The following is a 19,015-nucleotide window of genomic DNA, read 5'->3' as shown; positions in this document are numbered from 1 at the left end:
GGTAAACTGTGAGCTCTGATTCTCCTCCCCCCAGATACGTTCTATATGACTTTTCTTTTTGCCTTCTTTTAAAAAAAGAGTTCTCCCTCACTATGCTGAGCGGCTCGGGAGCCCCATCTGCCATTCTCAGCTAGCAAGACTAACAGCTTCGGTGCAAGAGCCTGAGGATGCGGTGCTGCTCAGGTCCAGTGGTGACTGGGTCACCTGGGTCACCTGGTGATACTCTGAGGCCTCCAAGACTGAACCCAGATACTCAAGGGACCACATAGAGCCAGGAATCAAACCTAGGTCAGGTTCATGTTAGGGATGTCCCATACTGCTGTACTATCTCCTGGCCCATAATGTCTTGTATTGATGTCATTGTCATGGTCATAAAGCCAAAGAGAGCCTCAGCAATGGGTCTATGCATTTTCTCTCTCTTGGTGTCCACATGATTCAAGGGAAAGGAAGAATGGCCTTGTTTGGATGTCTGGAGGATGAGTTTCTTTATTTGTTAAATTGATAGGTACCACAGGTATCATCATCTTACTTCAGAAGACAACTGAGGAGAGGAGGAGAAATAATAAGTGTTGAAAGTAATACTATACTATATACTGACCTGGATAGTTTCTTTTTATTTTTGTTTTCTCCATCACTGTCACTGTCACTGTCATCCTGTTGCTCATTGATCTGCTCAAGTGAGCACCAGTAATGTTTCCATTGTGAGACTTGTTACTATTTTTGGCATATTGAATACACCATGGATAGCTTGCCAGGCTCTGCCGTGTGGGTGAGATACTCTTGGTAGTTTGCCGGGCTCTCTGAGAGGGGCGGAGGAATCGAACCCGGTCGGCCGCATGCAAGGCGAACGCCCTACCCGCTGCGCTAGCGCTCACACTAAAACACTTTCCATGCATTATATTATATAATTATCATAATAATTCTGTGGAAAAATATCCTCATTAGGCAAAGAAACTGAGGTTCATGCCAAGACCCTGAGCCACTGTCATCTGCCTGCAAATGGCAGGACCAGGAATCAAACTGAGATGTGACGATACACGCATTGAGAACAGTCTCATCACTTGTCTTCCACTTTGTTGCTTTCTTCATATGATCTTTGACATCTACTAGCTCTGAGACTTTGGATATATTGCTTAACTCATTACTGTCATATTCCTCCATCTGAAAAATGGGTAGCCCTGACTTCACAGAGTTGTTGCAAGAATTAATTAAGTAAAAGATGAAGTACTACAAAATTTGGTGACATTCCACTCTAGAGTTGCCAAGTTTAAAAAACTTGGGATGTGTAATTTCTCTTAGGGTTTCTCTTCTCTACCTCCCATCCCCATCTTCTCTCCACTCCCCTTATTATTTCTTCCTAAGTCTAACTATTTAGTTTCACTTTAAAAATTGTCTGGTAGTGCCTGGAGTAAAAGTACAGTGGGTAGGGCATTTGCCTTGCACACAGCCGACCTGGGTCCAATCCCTGATACTCGATATGGTCCTCAAGCACTGCCAGGAGTGATCCCTTAGCACAGAGTCAGGAGTAAGCCCTGAGCACCACTAGGTGTTCCTCTCCAAATAAACTAATTAATTAAAATTATCTGGTATACATCAAATACTCAATAAATATTATCCATTGTTTGAGAAATTACTATTATGTAAATAATTATCAAACCCAAATATATTAAGGAAAGATGGGAGACGGGGTAATTAGTCAGAGAATCAGTATTGCTTATAGTTTCTGTCTGCCAGAGCAAGAGGAAGTCCCAAACCTGCCCTGGTCAAGAATGCGCTCTCAGAATGAATACCCAGCCACTTCACGGCTCTGCAGAAGTTGAGTTTCTCCTGATATTGTTACTGGAACATAATCCTTTGCACCAACAAGCAAGAAAGATGGGAGGAAAATTAGACATAACCAGAGGAAAAAATGATCATTGGATATGTAGAAAAGTAGAGATGCTTCATTAAAAAAAAGGAACAATTAAATAAACATTTTTTTTTTACCTTGAGTTGTTCCTTGAAAGCAAAATATTTTCCGGAAAAGTTAAGTTCATAGTTGAGCTGGCACTTCTGCTCCTCCAGGGTCTCGCCATCTATGGCACGCCCCTGCCTGGCTGCTTCTTTCCCAAACATAGCGTGGTACGCATCCAGAACAGCTCGAGAAATGCTTTTGATCTGTGTGTGATAGTCACTTACCGCCTGAGAAAATACAAATTACCTGGTAAGAAGTCCTCACAGAGGCTGAGACATGGCGTAGAAGCCTGAACTGAAAATACTTGAGGCATAAATTGCCCTTTTCTTTCTAGCTCAGAGATCACAGCAAAAATTAGACACTGTTAACTGTGAGTTACTAGTATGCTACTAGTCACACATGAAGCCAGGAAGGATATAGGCAAAACTACAACTTCCCCACCCCTCTGGGAGACACAGTTCTGGCCACTTTCATATTTTATTTCATTATTTATTTATACTTTATTTCATACTTTATTTATAGTTTGGCTTTGGCTTTGACACTTGCCTTCTGAGCACCTCCTGCTCGTCGGGTAAGATGTGGCCTTGGAGGAATCATCTCCCTTACCCTGCATCAGAAAACACACACACACATATGCGTGCCTTATTATTTGCAGGTTTATATTCTCTTATTTACAGAGGTAAATTCTGTTCCCCTTCACAGTGGAAGCTCAGGTATGTGAACACCAGAAGCTAAACGGCTATGAGCCAAAATGGAAGGAAATAGTGACTCACTTATATGGAGTATCTAAAAGGTATTTTTGGGTAATTTTAGCCCTGGCTTTACCCTGATACTTGTGTGTTTGCTTGGGGCCTACTCCTGGCTCTGTGCTTAGGGTTTACTCCTGGAGGGTGGGGCTTGGAGGATCATATTGAGGATCATATGGAGGTGTTGGGGATCAAGACCCAGGTCAGTTGAATGCACGACATGTGTATCTACTGTATTATCTCTCCCCTCACTAATTCTGATGTATATTTAAGATAGTGGGACACAAAGTTTACTCAGAGATTGGAAAAATGGACAATCTGAATTTAGGTATCTCTGAAAGCACAAAGAAAATCTAAATGATCTAAATGGTGAACAAAAGTGAAAACTTTTCTTTCTTCTCTGTTCAGGATAAAAATAAACTCCTATTATAATTTGTTAGACATATTAAATTTATAATAATGGTATAAGACTTTATAGCAAATAAGAAAATATGTTTTGTCACTGTTGAGTACTCATGCCAAAACTTTTACCCTTATTTACAGGGAAACTTTAAAGAATCCAGGGGGAATTAAGTTAAAGCTCTTCGGTTGTTTCTGGTTTTTGTTTAATATCTACTAATTTACTGCCTTGAAATTGCAATTAAATTCACAAATTTTATGGAGTATCACTGTATCACTGTCATCCTGTTGCTCATCGATTTGCTCGAGCAGGCACCAGTAACGTCTCCATTGTGAGATCTGTTGTTACTGTTTTTGGCATATCTAATACACCATGGGTAGCTTGCCAGGCTCTGCCATGTGGTCGATATACTCTCAGTAGCTTGCCTGTCCAAGAGGGGTGGAGGAACTGAAACTGGATTGACTGAGTGCAAGGAAAATGCCCTACCCGCTATGCTATCACTCCAGCCCTTTGTGGAGTATAAAATTAAAAAAATAACATAAGACTGACATTCAAGGACAGTAGGTACAAGGGCCAGGAAGATTGTTCCATAGTTGGAAGCCTGCCTCATGAGCGGAGAGGAGAAGGGAGCTGGAATAGTGAAAGGATCACTAAGAAAATGATGGTTGAAGAAATAGGTCAGAATGGGAGATGTGTGCTGAAAGTAGATAATGGGCCAAACATGATAACCTCTCAGTATCTGTATTGCAAATCATAATGCCCAAAAGTAGAGAGAGGGTAGGGGGAATATTGTCTGCCATGGAGGTAGTTGAGGGTAGGAAAAGGGGGTATACTGGGCATGTTGGTGGTAGGAATGTGCACTGGTGGAGGAATGGGTGTTTGATCATTGTGTGATTGTAACTCAAACATGAAAGCTTATAACTATCTCACGGTGATTCAATTAAAAATATTTTAAAAATTAAAAAATTCACAAATTTAACTTTTCTTGAATAGGTTAAGAAATAGATATTTAATTAATACCTCTTTTCTCATAATTACTAATTTTAACTCTTTAATATATTACATATGCATATGATCAAATGTTAAGAACTATTATGCAATAAAAATATCCAACTCTGTTATCGAGTTACCCAGTTTCCACCTCTCAGAGATAGTGTTATTTATTACTTCACTAAAAATATATACTGAATATTCACCAGACACTTTTTTTGGCTACTGGAATAGACAAAATTCTATTCTTCATGGACCTTCTATTATAGTTATATAATTAAACTAGGGAAACAAATCAAATATATTAGTGATATGTGCCATGGAGAAAAATAATGCAGGAAGTCTGACAGACTATGTAAGGGGCAGGGAAGGTGGATATTTTATTGAATAAGGCCTCAATAAGATAACATCTGAGAAAAATGAGGGAGCAAGTCATGTAGCTATCTGGGGTGAAAAAAATCATAGGCAAAGGCCCTCTTTAGGCCTGTTGCAGGAATTAAGCATGTGTGAAAATAGCGAATCCAGTTTGGTTAGATGGAAAAAATAAGGACCAAAACATGCACAATCTGTTCTGCTTGTAAGTCACTCATGAATTGACTTCTATTTTAACAAACTTATTATAGTATGGTGTATAAAAAATAAACTGCTCCCCTCCCCACAGAAATAAGGGGAAAGAAATTTCTCAAATGCCCATCAATGAAGAATAGAAAATTCAAATGTGATGGCCACTTTTCAAATCTATACTCTGAAATATTTAGTTTAACAGCACTATGTTAAATGATAGCATCTTGTCACAAAGACCACCAACTGTATGATTCATGCATGTGAAGTACCAACAAATATATCCAGGCAAAAATATAGACATGAGGTTATATAGGGCTGGGGGCTTAAAGGTGAGGGGTTGGCATGAGGGTTTAAAAAAATAAATAAGTGCAGAATAGCTACTGAGGTATATGGGATTTCTTTTAGGACAAAAAAAAATACTATAGACTTGGTTGGGGGTGATGGCTATACAATTTGAAGTATATCAAAGAGCATTTGCTCTTCATGCTAAACAACTGAATTGGGGTGAGAAATCTATCTCAAAAAACTATTATTTAAAAAAATAAAGAATAAACTGAGGCGGGGAGAGGGCTGGAGCAATAGAACAGTGGGTAGGGCATTTGCCTTGCACTTGGCTAACTCAGGTTCAATCCCCAGCATCCCATATGGTACTCCAAGGACTGCCAGAAGCAATTCCTGAGTGCAGAGCCAGGAGTAACCCCTGTGCATTGCCGGGTGTGACCCAAAAAGCAAAAAAATAAAATAAAATAAAATAAAGAATAAACTGAAGGGTGGAATGGTAGATGCAGGGAAATTAGGTGGGAGATAACTATGACTCTATCAGTGAGTGTGTGAAAATTAGGTATTCATATCTAGAGTATAGGAGAGAGATCCAGGTTTGATATATAAATTTCGAGCCATCAACATTTTGATGATATTGAAGACCATGAGACTAGGAAAAAATCAAGGAGAGGCTGTAAACTGAACTGAAGGACTAAGACCTAAGTCACTGCAACATTTAAAGGGTGGAGAGAAAAAGAACACCAAAGAGGCAAAACTAAATCCAAAACAGAATGAAGTGTCCTGAAAACCAGGTGAAGAAAGCGCCTCAAGCAGTAGCTAAAGGTGATAAACATTAACAAGGACCTTGACGAGCAAAGGCTGATCTAACAATGTGCTCATTGCGAATGACCTTGCTAAAAAACACTAAGCTGTGGGGCCGGATCGATAGCACAGTGGGTAGGGCGTTTGCCTTGCACGCGGCCGACCCGGGTTCGATCCCCGGCATCCCATATGGTCCCCCAAGCACCGCCAGGAGTAATTTCTGAGTGCAAAGCCAGGAATAACCCCTGAGCATCGCTGGGTGTGACCCAAAAAGCAGGAAAAAAAAAACACTAAGCTGAAAGCACTGAAAGTTATAAAAGTGAATACTACATTAAAAAAGACATGCATTTCCATTTAAATAGCTATTACCGAATGCTCTACATATGAATCGCACCAATTTAAACTTACTAGTTTTCATTAAATCATCTATAACCAAATATTCCTATCAACAACATAATAAGTTATCATTGCTTTTCGTTCCTCTTAAACCAAAAAAATATATGCTATTTCAGTTTATCTTGGCTGTGTTTCCTTTATTATAAAAGTAACTGGACTTCTTTTCCTGTTTACCTATGCACTATTGGACAGGGCCTGAAGCTTAGTGGTGGAATCCATGCTGCTCATGTGCCAGACTTGGGGTTCATCCCTCGCTCCCACACGTGTGTGCACACATGAAATGCATTAAAGCTCTATGTAGTAATACATACAATGATACAAATTCAACAGATTGATAAAGATATACCTCAGCTAGGAACCAAAAACAAACCATCTCTTTTTTTTTTTTACAGACTATAAATAAATCACATCTTCGTCATTTGGCTTTGTTTAACCCACAAAATCAAGTTCACAGCTTCTCTTAGTACACCTCACCTGCCCTAACCACATTACTTGGTATGTTTTCTAGAATTTTGCATGCTTAGTGGCTACCTCCATTTTGTGGCCCTGGAACCAACCTCCCTTCCGTGACTATCAATGGCTAATGCAATCATCGTAAAGAAACCCCAATGGAACGGTGACGTCCCAAAGAGCGTCAGGACAATAACAAGGAGAGAAAAAAAAACACCATGGTTGCCTGCAGAGTTCCCCTGGAGTGTCCCTCCCAAATGCGCCAGTCAAAGAAATCTTCCTTCCTGGGCTTGCCCTGGCCCCACACCTGGAACTTTCATTCTTGCTGTCTCGTTTTAGCTTCTACCTAGAGCTTAGGTGGTGGTTCTCAAAATATACATAATCTTTAATGATACAAGGTCCAATTTTCTATAACTTCCATTTAAATTAGGCTTTCTCTTACAATATTATCACTTGGGCTAGAAAGGAAAGTTACCTTCTACCTACCTACAAAGAAAATACTGAAAGCAAAATTAAGCAGTAACCACTTCTCATCCACACACACAAAATCTGAAAAATATTTATTGATATAGCATCATTTTGTAAGTTCTACATAGGATAATTTGGGGGTTGGAGCATGCCCCCACTGGTTTACTACTGGCTCTGTGCTCAGGGATGCCAGGGATCAAAGTGGGGTCAATAGCGTGCAATGCAGGCACCTCAATCCTTGTATCTCTCCAGCCCTTGTACAGGATAAGCGAGTCACACTGAATGTCCCCTCAGCATTGCCAGGGCAGCTCTGGAGTTCCCCCCAACAGCACTTAGGCCAGAGTTCAGCACCTCTGGCCCTGGTGCTGAACCTCTGATCTCATAAGTAGAGAACCCCTGTGGGGGTACCCGAGCCTCACACTGCCCCCCTACCAATGTTCACACTATCTGGTACAATCTGCAGATTCAATGTTTCTTAGAAACAGAGAAAATGGTCCTCAAATTTGCAGGAATCACTAAAGGGCCCAAATAACTATAGCAATCTGAAAGTTAAGTACAAAGCTGAGAGCATGATACTGACCAGATTTCAAACTATATTAAAGTGCTATAGTAGGGTCAGAGCAACCAATAAATAGTACAATGGGGAGGGGAGGAGGGTGTTTGCCTTACTAGGTTCCATCCCTGACATCCCATATGGCTCCTGACCAACACCAGGAGTAATTCCTAAGCCAGAAGTAATCCCTGAGCACCCCTGGGTATGATAACCCCCTCAAAAAACACCCAACAAAATGAATAAAGTGCTATAATTCTTCAAACTATATGGTTATAGTTTTTTAAACTATATCAATGCCATACGGTTTTTCAATCAAAACTATATGCCACTGATAGAAGAACAGAGACTAGCTCAGAAGAAGAAAAAAACCATGCTTATGGGGTCAGTTAACTCCAAGATACATTGAAAAGATGAAAGTCTTTTAAAAAATGATGCTGGGAAAACCTGACAGCCACGTGTAAAAGAATAAAACTGAGCTACTTTACACCAGATACCAAAGTCAACTAAAAATAGATTAAAGTCTGAAATCCATAAAGGTTGCACCATAAAACTTCTAGAAGAAAAAACAGGTGGTAATCTCTTTAGGATTGCAACGACTTTTTAAGTCCCTAAAGCAAGTCAACAAAAGCAAAATTAAGCAGAGTGTCTACATCAAACTAAAGAATAGCAGAGGAAGGGGCCGGAGCGATAGCACAGCGGGTAGGGCGTTTGCCTTGCACGCGGCCGACCCGGGTTCGATCCCCGGCATCCCATATGGTCCCCTGAGCACTGCCAGGAGTAATTCCTGAGTGCAGAACCAGGAGTAACCCCTGAGCATCGCTGGGTGTGACCCAAAAAGCAAAAAAAAAGAAAAAAGAATAGCAGAGGAAGTCAATAAAATAAAAAAGCAAGGGCTGGAGGAGTAATACAGTGGATAAGACACTTGCTTTGCGGGGTTTGATCCACAGCATCCCATGTGGCCCCCTGAACCCCACAAGGAGTGATCCCTGAGTGTTAAGCAAGGAGGAAACCCTGAGCATTGCCAGGTGTGATTCAAAAACAAAAACAAACAAACAAGAAACAAAAAGTCTGTGGTAATGGTGGTGGTTTAAGCATAAACTCAGATGATTCAACTGTGGCACTGTCGTCTCGTTGTTCATCGATTTGCTTGAGCAGGCACCAGTAACGTCTCCATTGTGAGACTTGTTACTGGTTTTGGCATATAGAATATGCCACGGGTAGCTTGCCAGGCTCTGCCATGTGGGCAGGATACTCTCGGTAGCTTGCCCGGCTCTCTGAGAGGGAAGGAGGAATCCAACCTGGGTCAGCCATGTGCAAGGCAAATGCCCTACCCGCTGTCCAGATGACTCAACATTAGCAGCAAAAATTTTATGAAAAATGTAGAGAAGGGCTGGGAAGGTAGCTCAATGTCTGGAGCTCCTGCTGTATAGAGGCCCAGGTTCAATCCCTGGCACTGCATGGTACCCCGACTACATCTAGGGGGGACCCCTAAACAATGAGTCAGGAGTTGCCCCTGAGTACCGCCAGGGGGCAACAAAAGTATGAGAAAATACAATGTTAGCAAGAAGTAAAAAAAAGGAAACTTGCACATTAACACACTATGCAAAGTGCCGGAGAGACCTCAGAGGACTAAAGACAGAACTGCCATGTGATTCAGCAGCTCCCCTTCTGCATATTTATCCAAAGAAGATGAAGCCCAAACTCAAATATTTATCTGCACCTCCATGTTCACTATAGCAATATTTATAATAGCCAAAATATAAAAACACTAAGGTGACCAAAAAAATGTGGCACTAAAATATATATAGTATGTCATTATTAATATAATAATTTTAGCTATAGGAAAAATGGGCTGGAGCAATAGCACAGCAGGTAGGGCATTTGCCTTGCACATGGCCGGCCCGGGTTTGAGTCCTCCATCCCTTTTAGAGAGCCTGGCAAGCTATCCGTGGTGTATTCAATATGCCAAAAACAGTAACAAGTCTCACAATGGAGACATTACTGGTGCCCTCTCGAGCAAATTGATAAGCAATGGGATGACAGTGATACAGTGATAAGAAAAAATACTGACAACCACAACAACATGGATGGATCCTGAGGGCATCTTGCTAAGTGGAATGAAGCAGAGAGTTAAACACCATATGACTCACTTATATGTGCAAAAATAAAAATAAATAAATAAATAAATAAATAAAATCAGGTTCATGCATATCAAGAACAGATTGGTGATCACCAGAAATGAGGTGGCACAGACGAAAACAATGGGTGAAGGTCAAAATACACAAACTTGGGGCCGGAGCGATAGCACAGCGGGTAGGGCGATTGCCTTGCACGCGGCCGACCCAGGTTCGATCCCCGGCATCCCATATGGTCCACCAAGCACCGCCAGGAGTAATTCCTGAGTGCAAAGCCAGGAGTAACCCCTGAGCATCGCTGGGTGTGACCCAAAAAGCAAAAAAAAAAAAAAAAAATACACAAACTTTCAGTTATGAGATGAGTCTTGGTGATGTAGAATGTAGTATGAATACTAGATGTCCACTGGTTCTTGGCCAACCAAGCAAGCCAGGAACTCAGGGAGGGCCTGAGAAGATGGTGCAGGTCTGCCCTGTGGCATCCATGTCACCTGCTGCGCCCCGGGATGCTCTGGCTGCACTCAGCAATGCTCAGGAAACCAAATGGAGCCAGAGAGCAAACAGATATTGAAAGTTTTCATCACAGAAAAAAAGATTTTAATTATGTATGATAACAGGTATTAATGAGAAATACTGTGATTACCTCCCAATGGACAAAAATTTTGCATGATTATGTTGTAATCCTCAAACTAATATGTTGCAGATCATTTGCTACAGCAATTTCAATGGTTGCTACTCTGCCACTTAGCATTCTGCATACAAGAGATGAAACGGGATCTTTGTTTTAGAATCTAGTGGGAGGGAATCAGGTCTCTTCTATTTTCTCTCGCTTCCCTTTCTTTCTCCCTGCCAACTCCTTCCCCTAATCTCTCCCTGTCCCTAAATGCAAGGCCCACACATATAAGATATGTCTCTGTCACCAAACACAGGCCCAGCTGGGGAAGACTATCTGATCTCTTTTGATGTATGTCCTTTATGATTAGAATTTATTAACAATACTTCTCTTATTAAATTATTAATAAGCTAATATGATGATCAGTGGTGTTAAGGAATGATAGATCTAAATATCCAAACCACAGGGTCAAAAACACCAAAATTGCAAGACCCAAACTTTAATAACCAAAGTTAAAAGGTGCCTGCCAAGGTGGCAGGCTGGGGCTGGGGTGGGTGGGTAGGAGAGGGAACCTGGAGACACTGGTGGAGGGAAGTTGACACTGGTGGTGGGATTGGTGATGGAACAATGTATGTCAAAGACAACTAAAAATAACTTTGTAATTCACGGTGCTTTAATAAAATAAAATTTTGAAAAACAAAACAAAACAAAAACCAAAAACATATGCATTATAAGGCTTCCAAGTGATTCAAAAAATTTTGGAAAAGGGGCCAGAGCGATAGTACAGTGGGCAGGGTGCCTGTCTTACACACAGCTAATCTCGGTTCAATCCCTGAAAGGGCTCCCAAGTATGTCAGGAGTGTCCTTGAATCCAGAGTCAAGGATTCAAGCACGACTAGGTGTGCCCCCACCCCTCATCCCCCCAAAAAACAGAAAAAAAATTGCGAAAAAGATGTTCAATTTTACAAAAGTCTTTAAAATGTGGGTTAAAATTTAAATGAGGAGACTTTGGAGACAGCTCAAAAAATCACATGCTTACTGGCAGGGACACAGGGTCAGTTTCTGGTGCCACATGGCCCCCTGAGGAATGCCAGGAGCAACCTCCAGGCACTAAGGAGGAAGAACCCTGAAGCATCAAGGTGTATGCCACCCCCACCCCCCAGGAGAAACTTCCCTCATCAAAATAACAAAAGTAAGGGGGGGCTGGGAGATTGTAGAGGTTAAGATGCATGTTCAGGACCCAGTTTGATCATCAGGTCCACACAGTCCCTGCCCATACTGGGTGCAGCCTTGGAGGGCACAGCAGGCATCAACAGGGTGGCTCTGGAGGCCTCTGGTACCAATGCTCCACACAGCACAGCATCCTCAGGCCTAAGCACAGGGTGGCTGAGAATCCCTGGGAGCAGCGCCCAGACCCCCTTAGCACTGCTTGGGCAGTCCCCTCAAAAAAAAAAAAAAATTAAAGTACGGTGTTGGCAAATGTGTGAAAAAAGCAGCACTCTCCTACATTGATTATTAACTGAACTTTTTGGAAGGCACATCGAAGATATCTATTAAGGCCTGGAGAGGCCTGGAGAGATTGTACAGCAAGTCGGCGGCTGCCTTACGGGGGCTGGTCCTGGTTCAGTCCCAGGCTCGCACACAGGAGCAGCCCAGGAGGCCCCTGGAGCACTTCATCATGCACCCAATTACAGTCTGGCTGGCTGAGAGTTGCTGAGGGAGTCCCCAGACCTTCTCACACTGTCTGGGAGCCCATTCCCCACCCCACCCCCACCACAAAGTGCAAAGTGGACCAGGGAGATAACTCAGAGGGCTAGAGCACATGGTTGGCTCAGAGTCCAGGTTCCAACCTCAGCACATCGTGCCCCTCCCCCCAAGTGCTGCCGGGAGTGAGTCCCAAGCACCAAGCAGGAATAACTCCTGAGTATCACGGGTGTATCCTAGAGGCCCCAAGCACCTCTGGGCCACAAGACCTGAGGCCGTGTGGCTTCCTGAGGTGGCTACTCAACACTGCTGGGGAGGAGTCCCCAAGTACCCCAGTGGCCCCATTTCCCCCCAGAATGTTTCTATGAAATAAGCATGATGACCCTGGTTATGCATACCTTGTGGCCAGCTCCTCCGGCAATCGCTTTGGAACCAACGCTTTGTCCAGCTGAATCTCTAGCACAATGTATGTCCCTGCTTCTACATATTGCTGTGAAGACATTTTTCTCTAATTATTTTTTCCAGAAAAATGACCATATATTTATAAGAAGCATTTTAATAACATAACAGAGTAAGAGAAAATATATACAGAGTGAGCTCAACTGCTAAAACATTTTTTACTATAGGAAAATAATTCAAAAATAAAACAGCAAAGTAGGATTATTTCTTGAAGGAAAATTCATTCCCCCATTGAAGCCCTGTTTAATTTGTTTAGCACTTTGCTTCAAACTGTTGTAAAGTGAATGGCATTCTTTTTATACCAAACCACCTTACATGGAAAAAACAAACAAACCCAAACTCCATCACATTCAGACATTCTTACTCAGAGCTTTTTCAACACCAGTCACTTGTCAACATCTAAAATGTGTCCCACATCGCAGCTGTCATTTCTCCTAGATCAACCTTTCTTTTGCATTGAAGAGAACTTTTGCATTTTTCTTAATGATTCTGCTATACTTTCAGAACCATGTTTGAAACCTGAGTCACCTTTAATTTTTCTTCCTTGATACTCACAAATGCTTCTAAGATCATACATCTCGCCTCTATAGGTTTCTGACTTTCTCTGCTACAACCCTTCTTAGAATTACTCACCAACACTCATCTCTACAGTAAGAGCCTCATGCCCACTACCCCACCCTTTTCACATCCTTGCAAGAGTCTGCACTAAAACACACAAGTCTTATTTCTATGTGATTTAGAAACCTTGCTATGAGTTTCCAGCATGAGTCTGTGTTCCCTTATCCCGACAGAACAAAGTCTAAGCTTCTTAGGAAGTCTTCAAAGTCTTTCTACAAAATGGCCCATACTCTCTCCTTTTATGCTTTGTTCTACAACTTGTTTTTTTCATCAGCATACCTAGAACTCTGCTGCCTTCTTTCTGCCTTGGCTCTAGCTGCTCTCTGCTCTGAAATGTCTCTACCTCCATCTTCAGTCAACAAAAGACTCTTTCACTTTTCAGCTCAGATGCCACCTTTTCCATGAGGTCTTCCAGAATTGCCCACCCTAGTAGCTCTTAATCTGTCTCCTCTGAGCCCACAGAACACTTTATTTGTTCCTCTAGTACAGCACTCATCAAAATTCTGTATTATGATGAGTTTTTTTTGTTATATTTTCTTCTTTTTGGGTCACACCTGGACATGCACAGGGGTTACTCCTGGTTTTGTACTCAGGAATTACTCCTGGCGGTGCTCAGGCCACCAGATGGGATGCTGAGAATCAAACCTGGGTCAGTCGAATGCAAGACAAATGCCCTACCCGCTGTACTATCGCTTCAGCCCCAAGTCATGCATTTTTAATGCTCTAAATAACCTGAAAGCTAACCTGAAAAATGAATTAGTACCCATTCATTTTAGAGTGTTTCATTAAGAAAAAAAATCTCCTCAAGGTCATAGAGTGATCATGGCAAACCCAGGACAGGAACTCAGACAATGGGCAACTGTCGGAGCATTTCTACCACACCATACTCTCTTGTGCATTACAGGGATGAAGAATGTAAACTTGATTTTTGAACTCCTCGTGCATAGTTACCTGTCCTTCTGGATTGTGGCACAGAGAGGGTTCAACTTCTAAAGGAGTGTCTGAGCTCTGAGATTTTATACTAGGTGCCTAATGAAAGAAAATAAAACACAATTTATTTATTTATTATACTTTTACTAATCTCACCACCATTACACCCTCCTACCACCACATTTCCATCCCAAACCCCAAGCCCTGCCCCCAAAGCAGAACTGAATTAATTTATTTTGTATTGCTTGTTATGAATAATCCACTAAAAATGAGACCAAAAATTAAAACACATTTTAAAATTGAATTCTTAGGAGGGACAGGAGGACTGGTCTGCGGTTGGAAATTTGCCATATGAGGATGTGTGTGATAGGAATGGGCAGAAGTGCAGTTAGGACAGAGAAGAGAGAAAAGGGACCACTATGATAATAATAGTTGGAAATGATCACTCTGGACAAGAACTGAGTGCTGAAAGGAGGTAAAGTGACACACACAATAACCTTTCACCACCTGTATTACAAACCACAATGCCTAAAGCTGGGTGGTTGGTGGAGAGAGAGCCCTAAGGGGTAGAAAGTCTTCCACAGAGGCAGGCTGGGTGGAGGGGGGCAGGAGGGAAACTGGGGACACTGGCGGGGGGAGGAATGTACACTGGCGAAGGGAAAGGTGTTGTAACATTATATGGCTGAAACCTAATCATGAACAACACTGTAACTGTGTATCTCAGGGTGATCCAATAAAAAGGGGGAGAGATTGATTTCCTACATGGTCTTCAAGTGTTGGGTAGAAAGTAGGACCATTGTGTTGCATCAAAATGCAAACTAAGGGCAGAGATCACGGAAAGAGTGGAGCACATGCCTGCACATACAAGCTCCTTCAGTTGAAGCCCCACATCATAGGACCCCTGGCACATGGGGCTGGCCCAAGTGGCAGGCAGCGCTGTCAGGCCACATTGCTTGGCCGGAGCACCCCACTGGCAGGCCTGCGCTGCCAAATAGGAGTGGCCCTTGGGCTCTGAGTACTGCTGGGGAACCCCATGCCCAGTAAACAAATGAAATTAAAACTAAACACAAACTAAAATTTATAAAAATCACCAAATAAGAAATCCACGTAAACTTCTGGAATGCAAAAAAACCAGCAAAACAACCTCTTTCTCAGCAACCTACTCCATCCACAAGCCTCAGTTTTCCTTCAACATCCTTTTCTTTGACTGACTTGTCTTCTTTAGGGATCTTTGAAACAGCTGGTTTAACCACTGGAGAATTAATACCTCCAGCTTTATTATTATGAATCAAATAATGAGCAGCATCCCGAAACAAGCTCGATACACACTTGGTCTGCAAAGAAATCCCAAAATGCAATCAATCAGCGGGGAATGAAATGAACTCAAAACAAATCATTCTTAGGAGAGTTAATCTTTATAACAGTGTTGTTTTCCACACAGCAGAAATGCCATCTGCACTTCTATGTTCATTGCAGCACTATTCACAATAGCCAGAATCTGGAAACAACCTGAGTACCCAAGAACAGATGTATGGATAAAGAAACTATGACACATCTACACAGTGGAATATTATGCAGCTGTTAGGGAAAATGAGGTCATGAAATTTACCTATAAGTGGATAGACTTAGCGAGTATCATGCTGAGTGAAACAAATCAGAAAGGAAGGGATAGATCTGGAATGACTGCATTCATTTGTGGGATATAAAAAAACAGTATGAAACTAATATCCAATGCCAGGGAAAATGGGTCAGGGGAAATGGTCAATAGTTAGTCAATGGTGTGGAAGATGGAGGGTAGTTAAGATACAGGAGGATCCATTAAGACAACACTAGTTGAAAATGATCCTCTGGACAAGAACTGAGTGTTGAGAGCAGGTAAAGGGATATAGATGATAAGCTTTCAGCATCTCTATTGAAAACCATAATGACTAAAATGAGAGAGAGAAAAAGAGAGAGAAATAGATAGATAGATAGATAGATAGATAGATAGATAGATAGATAGATAGATAGAGAGAGAGAGAGAGAGAGAGAGAGAGAAGAGAGGTGCCTACCATAGAGGCAGGCTGGAGTGAGGGGTGGCTTAAAGGGGTGGGAGGAAAACTGGAGACATTGGTGCTAGGAAATTATACTGGTGGAGGTATAGGTGTTATAACACTGTATGACTGAAACATAATCATGAATAGCTTTGTAATACTCTATCTCATAGTGATTCAATTTTTAAAAATGAAAAAAAAGTCATTGTTTTCTAAATAATTTAAACATTGTGAACCCAGTGAGAGGGAATGTGAAAAATGCATCATATTGTCATGTTAGTTGGATGGGTAAAGCATCAGAGCAAGTCAAGCCTATCCTACTATGTAAATTATTACAAAACCTTCTTACTTAGCTTGATTTTGGTGTTTCACTAACTGTTATTACCAGAAAGTTTTTCATCTTTGATATATAAAATTTCACATTAACTTTAAATAGTAGAACTTATTTCTATACAAGTAATAGCATCTAGTTTTACTCATACAGCTCTGTGCTTGAGAGTCACTAGAGTGGTGCTCAGAAAAGTGTGGGGTGCTGGGGATTAAATGGGGTTGACCACATGCAAGGCAGGCACCTTAACTAGTAAACTGTACATATACACTTAATTTTAGTTATTTTTGGTTTAGGGGCCACATCTGGCCATGATCAGGGCTTCCTCTTGGCTCTGCACTCAGGATCACTCCTGGCAGGGCTCAGAGAAGCATATGGGATGCTGGAGATTGAATCCAGGTCAGCTTCATGCAAAGCAATTGAAGTTCCTGTAGCCCACTGTGCTATCCCTTTAAGCATACATTTTAGAAATTATATATCAGTTGTGCCTCAATGAAACTACAAAAAGATAGTCCAAAAATATCAAGGAAGCTGTAAATACTATCATTCATAATCCTACCCTTTCTATAATAGTACTGTATTTCATAGATTTTTTTTTCTTTTTGTGCCATACCCAGTGATGCTCAGGGCTCCCTCTTGGCTCTGGCTTTTGGATCAGTGATGGGTCTAAAATTAAGAAATATCTGTTCTGGACTAGAAATGTGGTTGAGTGAGAGAACACATGCCTCATTGGTGAGGTCCTGGATTTGATCCCCGACATGGCAAAAATAAAAGGAAGAAAGCTGTCCTACTATCAACAAAGCAGAAATATGTTTTTGCCATGGTTGGAGCTTTGAAAGCTTTACTTTCTGCTAAGAAACAACCTACACAAAATCACATGACTCCTATATCCAGGAAGTCACACATAGCATGTGTCATGGCCTTATAAACATTTCCACAGGGGACACCCTTTACCAAAGAAGACAGGCAAGCAGTGCCAGAAACACCTTGGATTCAAAATATTCCTTACTGAGAGAGAGATAAAGAGAAAGAGGGAGAGAAAAAGAGAGAGAGAAAGAGAGAGGGAGAGAAGGATAGGGAAAAAGAGAAGGAGAGAGAGAAGTAGCTGCTATAGAAGAGTTTGGGAAATGTACATTGGTGAAGGGATGGGTATTGGGACATTGTATGGCTGAAACCTAATTATGAACAGCTTCATAATGGGCTGTCTCATGGTGGTTCAATAAAAAAGTAATTAAAATATTCCTTATTTTGAATTTTTGCTTGCTGCATGTTCAGAAACCTTTTACTGTCACCAAGTTTTCATGACCCCCACATTAAATTATTTAGCCCCATATAGGACTGCAATCCACATTTTAAGAAGCTATCTATACTCATGAATGCTATATATAAAGTACAACCACCACTCTACTATTACAGAAAGAGACATACAGTTTATAGTCAGATTTTAATATTTTAACCCCTAAAAATGGAAGGAACCATATAGCTCATTCATCTGCACATGGATTTAAGTTTCTGCACACTGAACACAATAAAATTCTTCTTTTTTAATTTCTAAAATTTTATTAAAACACTGTGATTTACAAAGTTCTCCCTAGTTGAGTTTTAGACATACAATGTTGCAGCACTAATCCCACCACCAGTGTCAACTTCCTCCACCAACGTTCCCAGGGTCCCTCCCATATCAACACATAAAATTTTTTATGTATACAAAAGGTTTCATATTCAACTTTAGTGAGGTAAAACTGAACTATAACAAACTGCATAGTTTAAGTATACAGTTTCCCTTGTACTGACACATATGTACATGTGCAAAACCACGCCTGCAATCAAACATTTCTGTCTCCATTATGCTTTCCTTACTTTCCTTTGCAAGCCTTCACCCATGTCCCAAACCACCATTGATCTGCATTCTATTGTTACAGATATATTTTTAGAATTATGCTTATATGTAATTCTTTCCTTTCCCCTTATCTGAGGGTGACCCACAGGCTCACACAACCCGGTGGCAGTGCACTGGAGAGTGTACACTTATGGTGGTCCTGGAGATCGTAAGGCAGTGTCAGGGATGGCATTTGGGGGATGTGGCAGTGGTGATTTCATACTTTCACATGAGTTAGGTACTTTCCCGCCGAGTCACACCCCAGTCATGCCTAGGATTATATGTAAGTGGGGGCATGCAGTGGATTCTCTCTTTGATGCTCCCTTTCACTTAATCTAAGGAAGTTGAGATTCATCCATGTTGCACATATTAATAGTTAATTCCTTTTACTGCTAACTAGTTTCTACTGCGTAGCAGTATCGCCAAATTTGCTTTCTTTATTCATCTGTTGCTGGAGAACTGAGTTGTTTGCAGTGTTTGTTTTTTTGTTTTTTTGTTTGTTTGTTTTCTTTTTGGGTCATACCCAGTGATGCACAGGGGTTACTCCTGGCTCTGCACTCAGGAATTACCCCTGGGGGTGCTCAGGGGACCATATGGGATGCTGGGAATCGAACCTGGGTCGGCCGCGTGCAAAGCAGATGCTCTACCTGCTGTGCTATCGCTCCAGCCCCCTGCAGTGTTTGGTTTTTAATCATCCTAAAGTTTTAATGTCTAA

The 19,015-nt window shown here is 41.5% G+C and overlaps 1 protein-coding gene across 1 annotated transcript in view; it reads right to left on the bottom strand.

Moving 5' to 3' along the window:
* CFAP70 (cilia and flagella associated protein 70) overlaps positions 1-19,015 on the bottom strand; it is a 67,641-nt gene that overhangs the window by 28,671 nt on the left and 19,955 nt on the right. Inside the window, exons 10-14 of the mRNA XM_004615412.2 lie at positions 15,224-15,394; positions 14,082-14,159; positions 12,452-12,543; positions 2,501-2,561; positions 1,987-2,181 (exon numbers count right to left, since the gene is read on the bottom strand). Of these exons, the coding sequence (XP_004615469.2) occupies positions 1,987-2,181; positions 2,501-2,561; positions 12,452-12,543; positions 14,082-14,159; positions 15,224-15,394 (597 nt within the window). The remainder of the gene's footprint in view (positions 1-1,986; positions 2,182-2,500; positions 2,562-12,451; positions 12,544-14,081; positions 14,160-15,223; positions 15,395-19,015) is intronic.

Source organism: Sorex araneus, chromosome 3 (assembly GCF_027595985.1).
Source record: "Sorex araneus isolate mSorAra2 chromosome 3, mSorAra2.pri, whole genome shotgun sequence".
Lineage (NCBI taxonomy): Eukaryota > Metazoa > Chordata > Mammalia > Eulipotyphla > Soricidae > Sorex > Sorex araneus.
This window is presented reverse-complemented; position numbering and strand designations above follow the sequence as displayed.